Below are 22,893 nucleotides of genomic sequence, written 5' to 3' on the forward strand. Positions count from 1 at the left end.
TGTATTACACCTGAAGCTAATGTTCAGCTGATTATCCATCCTGGATTGATTTTCATGTATCTTCCATTTTTTTCTGAGTGTGACTCTACGTGCCATTACATTAAAACACAGAAGTGAGAGCGAGCATTACAATTATGTGTAGATATGTTTGGAAAATGGGATCACACAGAAAGTTTATTTCCACGACTAAAAAATGAAGATATTTGCAAGCATTTTTTTTCTGATGAAAGCAAGAACATCTTCCAAAGCTAATCTTGGACTGCCCACCAACAAATCATCTACCTTTAAAGGGTATATGAGGTACCTCTCCAAAGCATCATATATAACACTTGTTGAAATGTCCAAAATTTTACAGTGTTTCTACTTTGGGCAGAAACAGGAAAAGAGGAAAAATGTATCCTGCACAAGCGATGATAATCTTGGCGGGCTTCTAATATTAACAACAGCCCACAAGCTTAATTATAGGGATGGGTACAATGACTGTGAACCACTTTCAACCTTTCACGGTCAACAGTTCACTGTATCTTTGGTCAGGTGTTCTGAGCAGGAGGTAAAAATGTGGCTCTTGGACTCAACAGCCTCTTAGTTATTCACTCAGTTAGATGACAACGAATTTGGGATTTTGCATTCAAAAGCAATCACATTTTTTCTCTTAATGGACATTTTATTGACTGGATTAGATTTGGGATAAATAAAATGTCCTAAAAACTGGATTAGGGGAAGGAAGGCAGCAGCACAGAATGAACATGCTGCTAAGATTAACCATGTACTTTGATGCAATGATTTCAGCTAAAGGTTAGCTGCAGCTCATTTTTCTTGTCCTATCACTTCAATTCCAACAGAAGAGAGACAGGATTAGGTTCACAACAGAGGTACAGCAATGCATTAGTTTCAAGAGAAAATGAATGCAGAGCTTTTTAACATGCTCGTAGCAGCATGTGGTGAAGTATGGCTCAGATAGGCAGACTATGAGCTGAGTAGAAATTAATTGGGACTGCAAGCCTAAAGGAGTTGTTTTCAGCAATTGTGTTCAGCAATAAAACATTCAGGTGATGACCAGTTGCAAGTAGTATTCCACAAGAGTTGATACTGGACCTGATATTGTTTAACACATTAATTAGTGAGCTGGAGATGAGACCAAACGCATCTTAAACAAATTCACACAGGATACCAAATTGGAAGCAGTGGTCAATACCCTAGAAACAGGGCTGGTATTCAGAGGGACCTTGACAGGCAGTGCGCAAAGCCTAAGCTAAATTTCATATAGTTTAACAAAAAACATCCTGTACAGGATTCTTCCTGAATGGACAGTATGGGCTGCAGGCTAAGAGGATAGAAGCTCCAGAAGCTCCAGGAGTCCTGCTGGATAGCAAGTAGAACAAGAGCCAGTAGTGAGACCTTGTGGAAAAGGATCCTGCCTGATCCAAGTTACCTGTGATTCTACGATCCTATCTGGGAAAGCTTCTCTTTTCATCACCTCCGCTAAAGCCTTGAGAACAATCTGTTTGCATAGTGTATTGCAGTGCTCCCGTGTTTGCATAGTGTACTGCAGTGCTCCAGTCCTCCCCCAGGTCTGCCTTAACAAAGAGAGGCACAAAAGGGACGGTTGAGGACCTAGAGTAAGAAAAACTAAAGCCAAAATGTGGCTGAACATAGAGACAGAAGAAGGACAAGGATGGAAAGAAACAAATGATCTGATGCTTCTAAAATCTTACTGTTAACTCAGTTTCGCACTCATTTTTTTCCTTGGAACATCTGCAAATAAAGCTGCTCGATTTCCTCACATACTGAAGATTTTTTTTTTTGAAGTATGGATTTGTCCTGAAGCTAGCTTGCTTAATCGCTAAAACGGTTAAAGCATAGCAATTTCTGTAGCCTGTAGCCACTAAGAGACTGCAACCACATTCAACTGTTTTTTTTTTTTGTTGGCACTCTCTACACACAAGCGTAGAAAGATATCTTAGTTACCCTGCTACTTTCTGTGACAAGCACCACACTACCCATTAAGAATCCAAAGATGGACTCCAACTGATGGAGTCCTTTGGCTAAAACCTCTGTTTCTGTATCTACAGAAAAGAACAGTCTTTACACAACTTTATGAGAACGTGAACTTGCACCTCAGAAGAAAAGTACTGGTTTTACTAATACTATGCATGTGTATGGGGTTCTCCCACTATGTAATAGAAGACTTGGTTCTTAGTTTAGGCTCCTCTACTAAGCTTTTATGTGCAGATCTTAAATTTAAATTTCATCAGCTAATGATGGTTTCTCTAAAATAAAGACAGGGCATTTCAGAGTGCTGGATAACATATTTACTCATCAGGCTATGTGTGTTCACATAAAGAACCCCTATCGAGCTAGAAGCACCATGTTTCAAAAATATTCCTTAAAATGGATTAGTTTGTGATAGTACATAAATATATTTATGTACATTACACGGAAATATACATTATGAATCTGGGTCAGAGCAGTAAAAAGCCCCAAACTTAGATCATTTAATCAACTAAAAGTATACACGACATTCAGCATAATGGAAACTAGAGTCTGATATAGATTGAATGCTGTTGTTTCTTTATCATAGGTTTCTGAGGAGATGAAAGTTGTCACTGTTTCAAACAAAAGTGTTTTTAAAAAAGGCCTGATAGATTCAATTGCCAAGAAGCAGAGGATGTATCTCAGAGAATGTAATGAACAGAAGACTAATTCAATCACAGCAATGCCATTATTACGTAGACAGGCCTTTCAAACAAGAGACACCATTTTCAAAATCAAATACATATTGACCCATGTTTCAGAAATGTCAAGTATGCTGTAAATAAGTTCTCAGTATATCACATGCTTTAGAAACTGTTAGACTGAAAAACAAGCTGTTGTTTGAAGGTAGTCAGCTTTTAGATAGCTTATTTTTAAGTGTAAGCTACAGACTATATAGACAGCAGCAATCAGGATGTAGTCTTCAAAATCTGAATTATCATTTTAAGATTCCCACCATTGACAGAAACAGATGAGATTTCCTCTCGCACCTAGCAGCAACAGTATGTTGTCACTTCCTAAACTACTGCATGTATAATAATGTGTTTGATACTGTACATCAAATGCATTTTTTGTGCATTATAAAGCATATGCATCCAAGTACGCCTTCTACTGATAACAGCACTTACTGAATGAACTCATAGTGTCTTAAAGAAGAAATAATCTAATAAAAAACTGCTAAAGTTTGAATCTGAGTAGGTGATGAGAGTGTTACCTTTTTTGCCTTGACACTGCTGTTGGAATCATTTTTTCTTTTTTCTTTTTTTTTTTTTTTTTTTAAGCATCAAAATGTATTTTGCATCTGTTTTTAAAGGCTCCTGTATTTAGAATCAAATCTAATTACATCAGTTCCTGAATTACTGCTACAAGGCATGGTAATGGGAGGCAGGAATAATGTAACGGCTTTAGAGCATGGCTAATCTAAGTCAGGTCCTGATGGCAAGCACTTCAAATTTCAATAACCCGTGAGTTCTCTTGACTTGTTCACCAAGACAATTTGGAAAAATCTCATCCCTTAAACAACCACTACGTTTCTGTCTGCACCACATGGAGAAAAGGACTAATTTTAATCAGAATTTATGGAACATAATTGGCAAATCACTGCCATATCCAAGTGGTTCTCACAGAATTCTGACATCTTGGTATAGAACTACTTCTGGCTAGCCAGAATTAGACAGAAATAACTACTTAAGCATTAATAGTGAGGGTTTTTGGAAAACAAAAAAAAAAAAAAAAAAAAAAAGAAAGAAATGATTAATTAATTGAAAGTGCTCAGCAATTTCTATGATCAGATCCATTATTATACTGCCACGAGTAGAAGGGTACATGAAAGCAGTTACTGCATTTCCAGCCCAGGTTCACAGACTGTCATGACCCTCCTCACACCTGCTCTGCATTGCTTTATTCCTCGTTTGCTTTCTGCACTGAAGATGCACAGTATCATCAAAAAGCAGTGTTAGATGTGATCTCATCTAGTCTTATATAAACAATCTGCCCTACACTTGCCTTTATTCTCTGTAGTTGTTAAATATTATGCAAAAATGACATAACATATGCTTCCACTTGCCATTCATCCTTCATATGTCCTCTCTTCAGGCTAACAATTAAGGAAAGATTCATTCTAGCTTTCTTCCAGTCATTACAAACATGGAAGCAATAACGCACGATGCACATGTAGGCAGGTAATTGTTAGGTGCTAGCCGTTGCCTTCTGTTCTCAATCCACAGATCTGGTAATGTGACATTCCTCAGCGTGGGAGCTATCTTCAGCTCAAGCTGTAAGACTCCTCCTTACAGCACCTCACAGTTCCACCAAGGCAGCGTTTTTAGACGAGCCTCAAATCTTTAGGATGGACTTCTGTGGTTCAGGAGTCTGAAATCCCTTGGGCTGAAGTTTCTGCAAAAACTTCCTGGCACCCTGATTTCAGAATTGGGCTGTCCCAGGATAAAGTGGCTCACATTCCTAGGTAGTGATGTCCCTAATCAGTTCACGATTCAGAGCAAGGTGAGACTTTCCAACTCTGAGACAGAAAGGAAGAGGAAACTTCGGATTTGAAAACTGCAGCAGAAGCAGCAGCGCTACATTTCCAGTGATAACTGAAACAATAACACAGAAAAGAGATTGAACCTGAAGCTCTTTAGCTTTTCTGACAGCCTCCCCCTGCAGCCCTGTCCCAGCCTTTTAGGTGCTTGTCCTTTCCTCAGTTTACTGCTGTTCATCCTGTTCTGTTTTGGCACCAATTTTCATTGTGTCTATTTCAATAAGAACTTAAACCCACAGATGAAAGGGTCACTCTGAGAAATGGTTCTCATGCTGTGGCATGATAGAGAATGAATTCTGAGCTATCTCAATAATAGTGGACATTTTTTGTCAAGAGACTAAATTCTCACAGGTCTTGAAAACTGCCCTGAATACACTGCCTCATGCAATTTAGTCTGATCCACTCTTTCCATCTGAGAGGGCTCAGGGTGCGATTCTCAGCTGCTGTAAATTGGCCCTGCTGCAGGGAGGCAGGGAAGCCAAGGGATGATGTATGCCAGCTGGGAAAGCGGCTTGAAATCATGACAATGGAGTTCCAAGAAACTGCTATTAAAAGCTATGCTCCCCCCATGATGGAAAGTATAATGCAGACAAAGCACTAAAAGCTTTTATGCTGAGAATTTCTTTGACAAGGTATTTTTCTGAGGACTAAGATGACTGCTACTCCAGAAACGAACATCAAGCCATACAGAGCAATTCTGGAGCTGTCAGTTTAACATCTGTAAAGAGAAAAATCCTCCTGCAGCTCAGGCAATACTATTGGAAGCACAGTATAGTCAGTGAATGACAACATAGATAACGTGAAGAGTTTGATTTAACTAATGCATGAATAATCTTACTGCAAGTTAATTTCAGTGTAGTCAACAAAATAGAGTGGACAACATATAAAACATATTTGATTAAGTAGATTACTGAGTTTCGATCAATGAAGTATAGGAAAAAATCCGCATTTTGTGATACAGAAGGAAGAGTATTTAAAGGGTCTGGAGCACAAGTCTTATGGGGAGCGGCTGGAAAGAACTGGGTTTGTTCAGTCTGGCGCAGGGGAGACCTTAATGCTTCTACAATGACCTGAAAGGCGATTGCAGTGAGGTGGGGGTTGGCCTCTTCTGCCAGGTAACAGCGATAGGATGAGAGGTAATGGCCTCAAGTTGCACCAAGGGAGGTTCAGGCTGGGTATCAGGAAAAAATTCTTCTCAGAAAGGGTGGTGCTGCAGTGGCACAGGCTGCCCAGGGAGGTAGTGCAGTCACCGTCCCTGGAGGTGTTCCAGAACCGTGTGGATGTGGCACTGTGGTCAGTGGGCATGGTGGGGATGGGCTAGTGGTTGGACCAGGTGATCCTACAGGTCTTTTCCAACTTTAATGATTCTATGAGTCTGTGATTTCAAAATGGCCCAACAAAGTGAATGCTATCTCAGATAAAAGATGGGTCTAAATAAAAACATTTTAAACACAAATTCAGTTGTCTCTGAATTGACTTTTGAGTTTGGTCTGTTTTTTTTCTAACACAGCATTATCGTGGACTAAAGTAAATGTGCAAATGTGAAACAATAATAAAAACCAACCAATCAAAAATCTTTCCTTGAAAATCTGTATTGGGTGTCTGGAGATCTGGTTTGTGAACAGAGGAACAGAAGAATGCAAACGCTTACTGGGTTTAAAGAGCTGGTAGAGAAGGAACAAAAACACCTTTAGCTTTAATGTACCTGTCTTCTGGGGCTCCTAGCCTGTATATCGGCCAGAGTGGCTTCAGTGTAGAAAAGTAGAAGTAAGTGATAAACTATTTACTTTAGGAATAGGGGGAAAGCAATGGAAGAGTTCTGACTATGAGAGATGATCCTGCATCAAATGTGCCAGGGCTGGGTCTTTTCCTTCAGACTGTAATAAACATTCTCACAAGAGCAAAGTCCATCTGATGGCTTCCCTCTCATCCATCTCCACTTAACTCATTAAATACTCCACGCTTTGGGGGCCCTTTCACTGTTCACAAGCATGACTCTGCACCCCTGTCATCCCCATTGGGCCCACTGTCTTTTTTGAGTATTTTGCTTAAGAGTTATTGACTACCTTTACACCCCTCCCTTTAGCTTTCTGAATACACCTGTCCACAGTGCTGTCATCAGTGTCAATTATTTTCATTTGCTGAACACATCAAACAAGCTCCAGTTTCTTTCTCTTCTACCCTGAGAGATTTATAGCTCTAATCTCTGCTAGATTACTGAGGCAAAAAATGAATTCAATTAAAAAAAATTATAGTAAATGATGCTGATTTTGTCAGTAACACCACTTGCTATCTCTCATACATTGCACTGTTTCCCTCAGTGACCTCTTGTTCCACGTACTTGAAAAAATGTCATTCCACTTATTACAGTCACCTGTCAATTATATAACTGCACGTGAATTGTCTGGAGAACAAAACTGCAAGCGGTCTAAAATCATGTGCAGGATTACCTTTGGCCTGGCAACTCTGTATTTACAAACACTGCAAATAAACACACACACTGTGTGTGAAAGGCTACCGACATTCAGCTATTTTTGCTTTTAGAGGGAGTATTTTGTGATACACTGACATTTGGTAAAGCATTTAGGTTAGTAACCTAAACCTAAAGCTTTTCAGCATTTATATTTGAATAATTGCATTTCAGATACTACATAACATTTCTGGCTCAGCCTAACGTTATATGGATGTGCCACATTTCTCTTGGACAGCATTAAAATGGCAGAAAGGAAAAAGTGAAAACGCAGCAGAAAGAAAGGAGCTATATGAGGTGGTCATCTCTCAGTAGAGCAAAACATATTGCTTTGTGGTGTAACACTGAACATTTGACATCGACTAGTTTGGTTCTGTATAACAGAAGCTTTCAGACTCCAGGACAAATCCATGAAATTTAGTTCTGTCTAATGTGTTTGGAGAGTGGGAGCAGACCAAACCTTCACATATGCAGTCTGTTTTGGCAAGCAAAGAACCAGGAAACAAACAACTTCTGCCAAAATCTTATATTCCTAGCAGCCCATATTCTGTCAGGCTACACTTGAACATTTTCACTGAAGAGAGATGCCTTGCAGAGGCTGAAATACCAATTCACAAAAACAGGCATGATTCCCTCAAATATACAAACGACTACAGAAATACAGATGACCCAGCTAGAACTGCATGTAATCCTTTTTTCTAGTAAGTCTGTTTAATTCAATCCAATACATTTCTGCAAAGCAAAACCACTATTATGGTAAATCATTTTCTGATAGTGCATGGATATTTAAACGGACTCATCTTTTCTAAACAGAGGCTTCACCATCTGTTCTGCCCTTTTATTACAAATAGAGGAGGACCTAACTCTCTGCAACAGCATGTAAAGTCTAGCATCAAAATGATTTAGATATACGTGTGTGTTCTTTATGCACCTGGTATGTTTTCTCACACACCAAACACAAATCAGTGAGAAGACCTGTCTCTTGTAAGCTAATACATTCTCTGATCTAGTGCCTTTATTCCTTTCTCATGGCACCAGAAATTGATGGCCAGTAGTTTGCATTTTATTAGGACAATTATGACCCTGTTGCCATCCTGCAGGAGTTATATCTTTATTGGGTTGACATTTTGTGATACCATTTACCTCTCTACAGAACACGAGGCCTCATTCCTGTTCTTTCTGTCTTGCTGAGACTATATACGCTTCACCACAGACGGAAATGTTGCAGAAGTGCTAAGGATGTGTCAGACAGCTGAAAGGCTGTCCTTTCCCCAAGTATGCCATACAATATCCCTCAAGATCATTTAGAGAGGGAACATATTCCCTTCAGAGTAGCACACGAGCAGAAACTCCACTGCACCCCACTGCATCATTTTTACTGTTTTCAATGGCAAATCTTGCAGTAGGTTATGAAAGGAGATGTGAGCTACTGCATCTCATACTCTGCACCAGAGGACTGATTCCACGCGCAACGCAAATGTTAACTCAAAGAAAACCCTCACGGAGTACCTGTGTTGTAGCCCCTCCCAAGCGCTGGCCAGGGTCGATGGTTCTTCCAAAGGTTGCCCAAATACCAGTCACTCTGGTTCTCCACTAAGCCAAGAACCTGCTGCCCTGGAAATGAGCACATTGCAAGGGGATCATTAGAGAAAAGTCACTCAGCCAATGGAAAGCACACACAAAATCTGAAGAGGGACAGGCAGTGGCAACAGTAGACAGCAGTTCTGAAGCTGCCTTCCTTTCATGCATTAGGAAGATGCCTGCTTATATAACAGAAAGCAATCCTGGCACAGCAAACTCAGCACGGCTCATTTCTTTCCTTCTCCCCTGGCTAGTCTGAGTAATTAAACACTGTGGGAACCTTTGTCATGCTGACAAAAATATATCACCCAGACAAATATGAATGCTGCTTGATTTTGGAACACAATGATGGAGAATCCTCCTAGTGAGAAGTAAGTGTTGGTAAAACGATCATCTAATATGAAGATCTGTTTATACTCTGATGGAGATAACATAATAGAAGAACAAGGCTCAGTATAACAAATTACTCTCTTCCCATGTTCTCCCTGCCTCATTCCAGGGTGGTTTTTTTTTCAGTCACAAAAGAGATTCCTTTAGCTCAGGAAAAAACTGGATTCTAAGGGTTTACCTACGTAAGTTGCACTGCTTTAATTTAAGAGATTAATTTAAAAGTCATTTAGGTAAGCCTATGTGGAATACAGCATAAGAATTATGATTTCAGTTTTAAATGGACTTATTTTGGTTCAGCTTACATTGATTAGCAGCTGGCTTCAGCTAGGGTAAAACGTGCTTTAAATCAAATGTGTCTAGAAGGTTTGCACTGCTTAAAAATCAACTGAAAAGTGAATGTTTGTATAGATAAGGACTTAATTATCTATTCTGAAATGTGCTGCATAAAATGTAAATAAGACAAGTGATTGAAATGATGCTCTGGTGATGGAGGACAGAGGGACGGGAAGACTGCATTTGGATCCAGTTAAAGGAAGGAAGGAAGGGGAATGGTGTATTGGAGAGGGCACCATGACTAAGACTGAAAATGGTTTTGCAACCTTTTTAGAAACAATTAAACATTGCGTCTGAAAGCACATTTTCAAATCCCAGCTACGCTCACAGAACTGAGTGCATGGTCACAGCAGCACGTTGAAAGCAGCAATTTATCAACCAACCTATGCCGGCTATGTGGGACCATAGCTGCACCATAAAAAATTCAGTATGGTCTAAGACACGACTGGGTTGAGAAGCAAGGCATACAGACAGGCTCAATTTTATAATCAGCTGGGAAGACATTGGTGTAGGCCAGATGATTGGGATAGTCTCCTGTGGTACCTAATGCAGTGGAATGTCAGTAAGCCTCGTGTCTCAAATTCTGTTTCAGAGGGTGAGCAGCAGTGAGTGGCCAGTGCATATAACAAATAAATGAAAACTGCACATTACAAAAGCCTTCAAGGAGTGAACGGAAATCAATCTAGAAATAACCTTGAGAGATTACCAGGCTCACTCTGTACCACTGTTCAGGATCAACCTGCTCTATCCTAATCATAACATACCAGCCCTCATTTTCTGATTCTGTCTCTCCTTTTGCAGTGCATATTTCATATTTTGTTTTTCACATTAAACTCCTTCATGAGTTTTTTAAGGAAATGGAAAGTCTAGGGGAGAAGATAAAGAATACCATACATTCTCACCCCACTGGTGCTACTTAAAACTGGTAATACTAACAGAGTGCAGCATGTAAGAGAATGAGCTGAATTACAAATTAGAGATAGATACATCCAAAGCAACTGATGCATAGAAGATATGTTCTTTCTCAATACAAATAAACTGCTGCATCTCAACTGTAGGACACCCAGAACACGCTGAACACAAATAAGGCCCCATGAGCCATATATTGAAAGGAAAAAGGGAAGGGGTCTCGACTGATTCATACAAATCTTAGCTAAAAAAGGCTTAAGGGCACAATTTATACTAACATTTGTTGATACCACGCTGGAAGGTTGCATGATCTTTATAACCACTCCCCTACATATGAGGTAGAATAAATCAAAATAAGGAACTATAATGGCTAGCAAAGGATGAGAAAAACAAAAAAATGCAGGTGCATCTGGGCTGCAATGGATTGTAACAACTAGTAGGAAGAGAGTGACCCTGCTTATATTCTAACAGCACATTTCACAACTCAGCAGTCCACAGATCCTTTGCAGGATAGCACCATTAACATCAAAAGAAATGTTTGAATTCCATTTGCAAGTGGCAGATACCAAACTTCCTTACCAGGGAGCAACAATCTGCTTTCATTATTTTAGCCCCATGCATTTCCCAACAAGTCAGACAGCTCAGCCTTCAAACTGATGAATAATAGGAAATGAACAAACCTTGCTGCTTGTTAATGGTTTTGCTTTCCCACCTACTAGTTCAAAATCTCAGTTCTGACAATGTAGCCCTGAAATTCTTACTTCTTGATTATTTCTCATGATAAGATAAAGAGAAAAGACTTAGGAGATTACGTTCACACATATTTATAGTAGCTTTATGGTTTCCTTCCCTATTTCCCTTTATTTTTGAAGACGCCACAACAAATCCTGCTCTCAGTATTCTTGGAGGTTTGATACAGCACGTGGATGAGGGCAGCAATTGACATCATGTGAGCTTTGGGGCTTAGATACACAGATCAGATAACGTCACTTAATGCTGCATCAACTGAGCTGAAATAACTGCCTGCACATGCCCTTTTAGCTTGCTACAAATACAAAATAAGATGTGATACCTAACACTTTTAAATTTGATTTTGCATTGGTCTGGGAATCCACACATGTTCAGGTACTCTCCTAGGGCAGATGTTATATTGCTTGTCTGGCTCTTGTTAACCTTCCTGGTGTCTAAAGATCTACCGGGCAGATGAAACAGATGAGCAGATGAGCTTGTAGAAAGTTATAAAGAAACATTTAGTATTTTGTCTTGTTATATTCCTATTTTCTCTAGCCTGGAACAGTGTTGCTGTCTCTGCCAAAGAAGAATGTATGTGTTTTTCCCTTTACGTCTCCATGACTGACTTACGGCAGAAGTGATCAGAAAAACAGAACTTTGGTTGCATGGTTTGGTTGATGGCTCCAAACATTTTCTTTGTTCTCAATCAGTAAAATGAAGTGAAATTCAGAAATATACTCTGGGAAAGAGATGCCAAAACATTTTGATCTAAAGATATCAAAATAACCACTTCTAAATGTACAACCCCACTCATTTCAATATTACCATTGTGACACATAATACAGATTCATTATATACAAATATACAATGTACAATATATATCCTGTCTATCACATTCTATAAGCTTAAAACATCCAAAACCTCCACAAAATCATAAAGTTGTGCCCTTTCAAATTTTGAGCAAATAGAAAGATTTCATTCAAAATTATCACCTGATTTGGTTTTTTTTTTAGTATCTGTATTTTTTATAGCACTCTGACTAGCAAGTCTGAGCATCAGCAGTCATTTTGTTTTGTTAAATGCATCATACAGTTATCAAATTGAGGCACAGGCCAAAGTGATGTGCAACATCAAAGAGAAACTTTCCCCATTCTCATCTTGCCTCCAATCACACTACATTCTGAATTCAGACTTTTGGAGGGGAAAGACCAATGCTCCTTGCCACTGTGGCCTTTTGTAATAAGGAAGCACGAAGGAGTTACTTGAACTATTTCTCCAGCAAATGAGAACACGGTGGCTACCATAATAAATCTGAATTGTTCAGCTGTCTGTTTCTTCTTCCTATGAATTATTATAATAAAATACCGTGACTAACAGCAAAAGCTCTGTCATTGTTTTCTGCTCTGGCCCTGCAGTTATGATTAAGTGCACTTCTCTCCCTCTCTGTTACTCCAGGCACATGTTAGCTTATGAAAATGAAGCTGTCTTTCTTACTTATTTATACATCACCAACATCCAGACAACAGAAAACAAGGCTATAAGGAAGAAGGGGACAGACTCTTCAGCAGGATCTGTTGGGATAGAACAAGGGGAAATGGTTTCAAACTACAAGAGGGGAGATTTAGACTGGATATACGGCAGAAGGTTTTTACAATAAGGGTGGTGAGGCACTGGCACAGGTTGACAGAGAGATGGTGGATGGCCTGTCCCTGGATACACCCAGTCAGGATGGAGGGATTCTGAGCACCCTGATCTACCTGTAGATGTCCCCATTCATTGCATGGGAGTTGGATCAGATGACCTTTAAAGGTCCTTCTCAAGTCAAATGGTTGTATGATTCTGGCATGGCCACGCTGTCAAGGCACTGAGCAGGCAGAATCACAGCCAGGTTGTCCCTTTTGAGGCAGCACAGTCTGGCTTTGGGACTGGGCTTCTGTAGAAGGCAGCTGCTTGGATGGGTGTTTTGCACAGTACGGCTCCCAGACAGCTCACCTGATGGGAAGAGCATCTCTCCTTGCTAATGCTTAACTGTGCCTGGAAAGAAGCTTCCATGGAAAAGAACAGATACTTCTGAGCCTGTCAACTCAATGCCTTTGATTCAGTTTACACTTCATAGGTTTTTGGTGGCTAACAGAGGGGAAAGCATGTTCCTGCAATTCAGGAGTTGAAGGGAACTCAAGATCTCATTTCAGTCCTGATACTGATTTCCTGGGTGACACTGCACAAGTCACACAACAGCCTCCTGCTCAATTCTCCATTAATAATAACGGTGGTAACAGTAATCCCTCTCTCACTTTGCCTGTCTCACATATCGCAGTATAAGCGCTCTGAGGTAATGTTATTTTGTACTGAAAGCACAACAGCAACTGTATGCAACCAGGCTCCACTGAGCACAGTACTGTCCCTTCACCAGCAGTGAGGAGCACAGCACAGGGCAGCTGGATGTTGGCACTGCTCAGCAGTGCACCTTCATTTCCCATGGCATGACTCATGTGAAGTAGCAGGTTCTGATTATATTGAATGTGGTTTCTGGTTGTTTCATCTGGTGACCAATAGTTTCCACAGTGGAAAAGAGCAAGAACAACCTTTTCCTTCTCTTCTCTTTATGACTTTCCTGATCTTAGAGAATTTCACCTTCTGTGGAATCTTCTGTACAATCAACCTTAAGCTCAGCTTTGGCCTTCAGTTATTTTGCTCTTACAAACAGCAGTAATAATACTAAAAAATATAATAAATATTACAATTACTTTCTACTACTTCTTCAGTTAAAAACATTTTTTCTTGTCTTAGTCATTACCATGTCTATCACGTGACTCCTCTGCAAGCATAGTTAGAGCCATGGCTCCACTGCAGATATTCTGACTGAGCTGCACCTTCAGTGCTCAGGACATTAGGCTGTTTCCAGAAAGGCATCTTAAAGGGATGGGCAGGGTGGAATGCCACCTTGATCACCCATGACTAAAAGATGAGGTGATAAGAAAAGTCCATTTCAGCACAGCTCTTGTATTATCACAGTTTAGTGGTATTTGGTTAGCCTTAAAAAGGAAAAGCAAGTGTAAAGTATTTTTAGTGCTTACAAATACAAAAAAAACAACAAATACTACACTGTGGAGGTTTTTAAAGCAGAACAGAGCAGAACTCTGTCTTGCTACTTTTAAATACTTCAACGGTCATGGTTTAGGTCATTAGGAATTTAATACAGACATGAATGCTGGAGCTGCAGCCAAGTACTACGACTGCAGCAATGCATGCCTTCAGCATAAGCCGAGAAAAAAAAAAAAACAGAAGAAGGATTCAGTGAGACTTTAAGATTCAAGTCTGGCTAAAATCAGGAGAACTGCAATTAGTTCTCCCAAAATGGGACACAGACATAGAGAATAAAAAGGTATAAGGAGGGAAGAGGGAAAAGGTACACATTCAAAATGCTAGCATATTTCCAAATTGCCCAGTACTAAGTCTGATGAGGATTGTCAGGACTATTAGAATATATAATAGTACAATGAAGCTGGGTTATTTTGAATCAGAGTTAAAATCTTTCATTAATATCCTTTCCCTCTACTTTCCTTCTCCATCCTTCTCCTGATTTGTTTTATCTTTTAAATATGTCCGTAAGACACACTACTTTTCTGAAATGATCATAAGATCTGTGAGGACACGTGCTTTGCTGGTATAAATCTGCATATCTTCAGTGAAATTAGTGTAGTTACGCTAATTTATACCAGCTGAATGAGTTGCACTTGATGTTAGTCTTGCCTGAGTGATGGACCCTTCCTCTACGGCCTTCTGGTCCCCGATCCTGCGCTAGTTGATACAAGGTACGTGGCTTCTAAAATCTTCCACTTGTTCTGCCAGATATCTCATCTGCCTTTAAAGATCACTGCCAGTCTCAAGCTCCTCATCCTCACTACTGATGACCTGCGCAATTCTTGCTCTGTCTATATCAATTCATGTTTCTTCCTGTTTCCATACTCACTGCTCTATTTTATTTGCATGCCCTCTTCCATCCCTAAAAAAAGACTCTTGTTTTCTCACATCACAAAATCCCCAAGTTACTTCTGGAAACGTATTTCTAGCACAATAACTCTCTGAACTTACCTCTAAAAAGTCCTTGGAAATTTTACGACAAATCCACATTAAAATATGCACATTAAATTTTCTTTGTGCACTGTAGCCAGGTCTGCCCGTCCCCAGAAAAAAAAACAGTTGACATTTCCTCATATGCCTTTACAGAGTGGGATACATTGCGCTTTTGGTTCCACAGAACTGGTTACTTCTACCTCTACTGTTCATTTTTTCATATGCATGCATACATACAACACACAAATGCACTGTATGTGCACACACACATAGAATCATAGAATCGCAAGGTTGGAAACGACCTGCAAGATCATCCAGTCCAACCACCCTCCCATTCCCAGTACCACAAGCTACTAAATCACATCTCGTAGCTCCTCATCCAGGCGCCTCTTGAACACTGCCAGGGACGGCGACTCCACCACCTCCCTGGGCAGCCATTCCAGTGCCTGACCACCCTCTGAGAGAAGAAGTTTCTCCTAATACCCAACCTAAATCTCCTCTGGTATAACTTCTGGCCGTTTCCTCGGGTCCTACCATTTGCCTGGGAAAAGAGGCCAGACCCTTTTTCATCACAACCTCCCTTCAGGAAGTTGTAAAGTGCAGTGAGGTCTCCCCTGAGCCTCCTCTTCTCCAGACTGAACAATCCCAGCTCCCTCAGCCGCTCCTCCTAAGACTTGTGCTCCAGACCCCTCACCAGTTTCGTTGCCCTTCTCTGGACACACCCCAGGGCCTCAATGTCTTTCTTGTAGTGAGGGGCCCAAAACTGAACACAGTACTCGAGGTGCGGACTCACCAGAGCTGAGTACAGGGGGACGATCACCTCCCTGCTCCTGCTGGCCACACTATTTCTAATGCAGGCCAGGATGCTGTTGGCCCTCTTGGCCACCTGGGCACACTGTTAGCTCATGTTCAGCCCAGCATCAACCAACACTCCCAGGTCCCTTTCCTCTTCACAGTCATCCAACCACTCATCCCCAAGCCTGTAGCGCTGCATGGGGTTATTATGGCCAAAGTGCAGGACCCGACATTTGGCCTTGTTAAACCTCATCCCATTCACCTCGGCCCAGCAATCCAGCTTATCTAGATCCCTCTGCAGGGCCTCCCTACCCTCAGGCAGATCGACACCACCTCCCAAGATAAACAATGGCAGACTGCCATTATATATATGTGCATCTCTCTATTTACACACATATACATGCATACATGTCATAGAACCAAAGAAAATCCTTAATTGGAAGGGACCCATAAGGATCAATGAGTGCAACTCCTGGCTCCACACAGGACCACCCAAAAATCAGAGCCTATGTCTGTGAGTGGTGTCCAAAGCTTCTTGAACTCCAACATCTCGGGGCCGTGCCCACAGCGCTGGGTGTTCTGTTCCATGCCCACCACCCTCTGCTGCAGACCCTGTCCCTAATCCCCAGCTGCCCTCCCCTGACAGCTCCATGCCGTTCCCTCGGGCCCTGTCGCTGTCACACACAGCAGAGCTCAGCGCTGCCCTCCGCTCCCTGTGAGGAGCTGCAGCCGCCATCAGGCCTCCCCTCAGCTCCTCTGCTCCATGCTGAGCAAATCCAGGGACTTCAGCTGCTCCTCATACACCTGTATGTATATACCTTTAGCTATCTTCACAGCCCTCCTTTGGACACTCCCAAATAGTTTTTTGTACTGTGGTGCCCAAAACTGCACGCAGTATGCAAGGTGAGGCCACACCAGTGTCTGTATATATGCACACAAGGATGTTGAGGGAGAGAAAGTCTTTACAATTAAGAGCTTATCTTTTACATATATAAATGTCAAATTTCAGGGAAATACACCTCTCACTCAAGTTTACCTTTTTTATTTGGCATCCTGCTTCCACTGAGTACACTGGTGTTCTGGTGTTTCCCAACAGCCATTTGCCTTTCTTTGTGGACTGGTTTCTCATTGAGAGAACTGCAATTAGTAAGGAACAATTCGCTTGAGAAACTCAGCGAAGGTACTGCAAGTCTGGCTCAGGGGAGGAGACCATGACTGCAAGGGAATAACCCACTGGATAGCATACCAGGAGAGGAAGAGACAGGCATTGAATAGACTTAAAAAAAGGAGGTAGTTAGTTGAAGCAGAGGTAGATGCAGTACATGGAGAGCTGGGAAACATGTTGGGCAAGGTTGTGTGAGTGAAGGAGAAAGGAATTAGAGAAAGGAATAATGGCCCTGTCAGTGCTGGAACAAAAATCTAAGGCAATGGCATCAGCTGCCTTCTGAATGTATTCAGAGGTGGTGATATGGTCAGGGATACAGAAGTTACAGCGACTTGGGCCAGAGAAGAATAACTCTGCAAGAGTCTCTTACAAAAGAAACATTTCAAGTGTTCTGTAAGTGGTAGGAGGGAGGGTTCAAAAAGCAAAATCATACACAAACGGTGATCAAATATGCAGAATTGTGTTGAGAAAGACTGGAATAAAAAGCTAAATCTGTGATTCATCTTCATAAGGAAAGATTAAAGACTGAAATCAATTGAAATATGAGAATGTATTAGGTTTCTGTTCACCTCCTCTACTCCAAGGAAATTGTTAGACAACGAAGAGGACAGTGAAAAGTTCAGCAAACTACAGCAAAGTTAGGAAATCTATCATTAATGTTTGCAATGCTAACAACTGCAGAATTTCTGGGAAGTGGATTCTAAGCAGCTGTGCATAATAGAGTGTGGAGAAAACCATTCACTTCGGAACAAAGATTTTTGAGGTTCTCTGTGGCAATTACAAGGCCTTGTGTGCATATAACATCAGGGCTCCTGTGTCGACAAAAGCTGACATAAAAAAGTATTTCGAAGATGTTAATGATTTGGACACATACAGAAATTTTTGTTTTTATTTTCTAGCTGCCCTAACTAAAGGATACCTACCTACTTATTAAGGGTATGTGCAAAACATTGCCAGGAGCAGAGCTCTAGTATGGAGTTTGCATTTGTGGTTGTGCCCAATCACAGAAATAGTTGTGAAATTAGGCTTGACCATAAGATGCCCAAACCAGCTTCATGTGCTGCTAATCTTATCTTTCTTCACTTCAGTGACCTTCTGTGTCACTTGTAATGGAGTAAAATGTCCCAGCAGCAGCAATGCCATCTAATTAACAGCAATAGTAGACTTGACATGAACCCATTTCCAGCTGATGAGTATTCTAACCAGATTGTAGGAGGTCAGGGTCTGTACCCGCTGCTCTGACTACACGCCTTGCTTTTCATTCACACCAATGGCAGCTTGAAGATTGTCCCTTTACTGCTTTTCCCCTGTCATAGTCTCCCTTTTAATTTTGAATTCATTCGATATGAAACTCTACATTTTTATAAAATTGAAAATTGCTTCCTTTGAAAGCAGCAAAATGTCCTTATGAACAATAAGGACAATCAATTCCAACCTCCTAGTTCTAATATTCAGGCAGAGGTCTGAGAGAAAAGACGTAAAATTACTGTGCCCAGTGTTTCAGGAGTACACAAGCTATTAAAACAATGACATGGAATTGTGTTATGCAAGAATATGTGATCCCTTAACCAATGATACATCTCTTTTTTTTTTCTTTTTTTTTTTCCCCTGCCTAAAATAATGCGGCAAAAGTGCTTTGAAAAAGAGTGTGAAAAGCATGAAAGTAACTGTTCACGCACCATGGCTGTCATAACTGTATCAATTTTATAAAGGGGGAAGTTCCTGAGATGCATATATTGATTGGCACAAACTCCTTCTGTGAAATGCATCTCAGTAATGGGGATATGAGCAGCAGATTGTAATATGTAATCAATAACCTAATTCTTATGCCGTTCCTTTTATTAGTAACACTTGTAGAGAAAAAAAAGAGAACAAAACAAGGCACATGGTAATGGAGCAACATTTCTTTCTCTCTATAAAATTGGAATAACATCACTGCTTCACTACACCTATCAGGTTTCGGTAATTGATATCTGAGGTTGCTGGAATACTAATCTGTTGTTTATTAACAATGACTTAGAGACAGAGGGTAAGAGCTTTCTAATATTGAGAATCTGCTCTTCCAACTTCATATCCTCTTTGGCAGTTCAAAACATTAACCTCTCTTCTTTTTATTTTAAAAGAATGAATCTTCTAAATCAATGGACACACCAGGAATGTTTTTAAGCAAGACACTGGGAGGTATTGTAAGGACTTTGAGTGTCAGAGAGCTCCTGGAATGTAGAAGCAGAGACAGAAAAAAATTTCAATATGAACAAAATTAAAAGGATTATTTTCTGTTGACAAAACAAACAAACAGAAACACACACACAAAAACCAAAAGACACAAAACATAGCACCATACATAACAGAAAAGTGCTATAGTCACACACGTGATGTGAAAAAGGGTGTCAACTTAGTGGAAGTGGTGTTAAAATCCAACTGTGTTGACATTATTTTTCCCCTTTGTTGGGTTTAGTTCTGGTAAAAAATAAACAAGCTCTGCACTTTCCCTTTGGCTATGTGGCTTTACCAGCCTATGCAAATTTCTCCAGTTCAAAACTCAGGAGCCTTCAGCAGACACAAACTGCAGGAAGGTGCTGCTACCTCCCTAGCTCTTCCTACCACTGCTTTTAATGGTACTGACTACACTGATAATTGGTTTGTTTATGTAAGGAGCTCACCTTATCCTGTTAATTAGACTTCAAGATAGGCTGTAGCTAAGAATGATTTATGCATCAGGAGTATCAGATGGTAGGATGACACAGTAAACATTTGCTCATATCTAATGACTGCACACAATTAGTCCTATATCAGGGAAGTGCTGATAGAGAGTTCTGATATCAAACAACCACCTCTGTTTTGCATCTTCAGCGTACAGAAGGGCTGTTTCTGCTTGATACAAGTGTATTCTTGTGCAACAGCTGCACAAGAAGCCTCACGCTTTAGTGATGACCTCAAGATACTTGGGATCTGCTTGTTCTCATGTTGACTGGCTGTGCAATCTCTGCTGGGTCACCTCTATGATGAGCTTCAACCTCTCTAGGTAGGTATGATTCTACAGTCAGGATAAACAGCAGATGGGCACATAAGAACATCTTAGAGAACAGAGTGGAAGACTTGATCCCAGCAGTGTTCAAAGTTATTTTTGCTGCAAGAGATGGAGCACTGCAAGCGCCTAATAAATGCGCAGAGAATTGTTCTTAAATTCATTCTCTATGTTCTTTTCTGTCTTTTAACCCACACCCAGGAGAGAAAGAGATTTACAGGGCAAAGTGGTTGAGATGTTCTGTTACTGAAAATGTGTTTACTTGTACACTCAACCTGAAATCATATATAGTATTGACTTGGTTTTGCTGGTATGTAATAACTCTGTTGAATACAACAGAGTCAAGACTGACAGAAATGAAATTGTGAATCTCACAGCACCTTGAGCTCCAAGGGTGAATAGTAGCATAGGTCTCATGGACTGCTAGTAACCGTTAGTTACTTTTTCTCAGTTTTCAGTAATTTACTACATCTACGACACATTTTGCTACAATGACAATGAAGTGGTTAATATTCCTTATGGAGAATCCAATAAGGCTTGGACAAAACAATATGGAAAAACAAAAACGTTCTTCAGACTTCTGCAAATCAATCTTTCTGGACAGTTCCAGACATGCTAGGGTTTTTAACTTTAGTCCACCTCAGCGCTGACATTTCCCTTTTTTCCTGTTTCTTGTGATTCTGTGATTCTGAAGAACCTCAGAGCAAAGAGAAGGAAAGCTGTATCAACCATGAGAAGGGATAAGGGTAAGTGTTATGAAAATTAACTTAAGCTCTCTACTCTTTCTGTTAGTTAGTGCAGGTCCAGTTTTAATGAAGACATAACAAACATTAGCCCAATAGTTCACAGAATTGCAAAATTTTGTTCCAAAGCTCTCAGTAAGTGAGACTTTCAAGTGGCACAAAGGAGTTAAAACCTTAAAGCAGAGGTGAGAGATAAGCAGAAGGTGTCAGATTCATTAAGTGGATATGTTGATGATAACGGGAAGAAAGGGCAAGACTTGCTGTCCACTGAAACACAACAACTCCCATAATGTATTCTGCACATCATATCATTCAAGCCTCTAATATTTCACTCATTGATTTTATTGTCAAATGAAAAGGCGCTTGTTCCAAGTGGCATTTAGTGAGACAGATGGGGAGAGACCTAGACTTCATTACTGGGAGTTTGCTCTCTGGATAATGTTGATGTTATAAGGGAAGAAAGCAACAAGAGTGCAAAAGCCTACTAGTCTGAATGTTTAGAAAAGTCTCTGTGGTTCTCTTCCTGGAAGCTGAAAGACTTTTCATTTGGTTGAACTGCAGTCTGCCTCACGTGTCATCTGCAGAGATCCGTGAAAAAGTGTCACTCAGGCTTCTTACACAGGCACTTTGAGATAAGCTCTGTTCCCTAGGGTTCAACTTTTGTGTTGACTGCTGTTTTCAGCTATGGGAGGAGAGAATAAGATCAGAAGAGAAGGCTATGAACTACTGAACTTTCTGGCATGTAGTTTTAAGGAAATACTCTACATTGTGCTTACAAAACAGGGAGAACATGCACATATGTATTCAACTGAGCCTGTTCTCTTTAGCCCTGTAGCAAATATCCTTAGAGAAACCTCAGAAGTGTGTTTACTGACACTCAGCAGTTACAAGTGGTTCCATCAATTGAAAGGAAGAAAAGAACTCTGAGTTCCTAGTAGCCACATAAATAAATGTACAGAAAAGCAAAACGCCAGAAAGAAGTAAAATTACATTTGTGTGAGAGTTCACAAAGCTCCCAAACCCAACCTGCCCATCCTCAAATTGACCCAGTAGAGGTTAAGAGAGTACTGAAACAGTGATGGTTAGCAAAAGCACTCCAACCTTTGCTCTCCTAGGAAATAAAGAGAAAAATACAAAAAGTAAAAGCATTTTCTGATCTGAAATAAAATCCAGAACTTTCCATGTTAGAGAAGTATCCTCTTCAGTGGATTGACAGGGTTATGATCCTTCCTGCTTATTCTCCCTCTCTTTCTAGCCTCGTTAATTTTGCATTCCTGGTGCACTTCAGCATGGCCTCACCGAAAAGCTGCCTGCAGCCAGATGCTTCAGATACTTCTTTAAGAAACAGGAGAAGTTGGTTTAAAACTTTACAGGCTAAATAAGAGCCCTCCTTCTCCTGGCAGTGTGCTTTCCCTCCTATTTTGTACGTATGAGGACTGCTCTGAATGTAATACCTCCTTTTTTCATGTTGTCCAGTGATGTCTGAGGCGGCTGTTGGTGGTAAGGCAGTAGAGGTTGAACCTTCCCACCAATATCACATTACAAGCTGCTGCCATGTAGCAGATGGCAGCAGAGGGGCAGTTGGACAAAATGACATCTGACACAAAAGCGTGAGGTGAGTATGAAGCAAAGGTGTGTCACTGAACTCTTCTATGTGGAAAATGGCACCCATTGATAATTCACTGACACTTGGTGAATGTTTATGGAGACCAAACAGTGGATGTGAGCACAGGGAGGTGGTGGGTGGTGCATTTCAGCAATGGTGACAGTGACAGAGGATTATCTCTGCTGGTGCAGGCTTTTACGAGTGCAGCATGCAGGCTCTTTGTTCCTTGCTGGCAAATATGCACAGCTAATGGTGGTGATTAGGTTGAAAAATAGTGTTTTGCAGCTGAGAATTTGCTCTACCAAATAGTGTTACTGTGCTCTTTGTATCTGTTGTAGTTTCCATGGAAAAAAAAAAAATAGCAGACATTACTTTCAGAGCAACCTATATAACATGTAGCACTAGCACCCCACAACCACTTCTTTATACTCTTCTCCTATTATAAGGTCAGCTTATTTGGTCCTTTCAAAAGTTTCAGTACAGAAGAGTCG

The 22,893-nt window shown here is 40.6% G+C and overlaps 1 protein-coding gene across 3 annotated transcripts in view; it reads right to left on the bottom strand.

Moving 5' to 3' along the window:
* Positions 1-22,893, bottom strand: part of LARGE1 (LARGE xylosyl- and glucuronyltransferase 1) — a gene marked incomplete at both ends in the record, with an annotated part of 197,781 nt that overhangs the window by 54,393 nt on the left and 120,495 nt on the right. For all 3 annotated transcript variants that reach the window (XM_079545305.1, XM_079545304.1, XM_079545303.1), the window contains one exon: positions 8,553-8,657. In XM_079545305.1, the coding sequence (XP_079401431.1) occupies positions 8,553-8,657 (105 nt within the window). The remainder of the gene's footprint in view (positions 1-8,552; positions 8,658-22,893) is intronic.

Source organism: Tetrao urogallus (assembly GCF_951394365.1).
Source record: "Tetrao urogallus genome assembly, chromosome: 1".
NCBI classification, from domain to species: Eukaryota; Metazoa; Chordata; class Aves; order Galliformes; family Phasianidae; genus Tetrao; species Tetrao urogallus.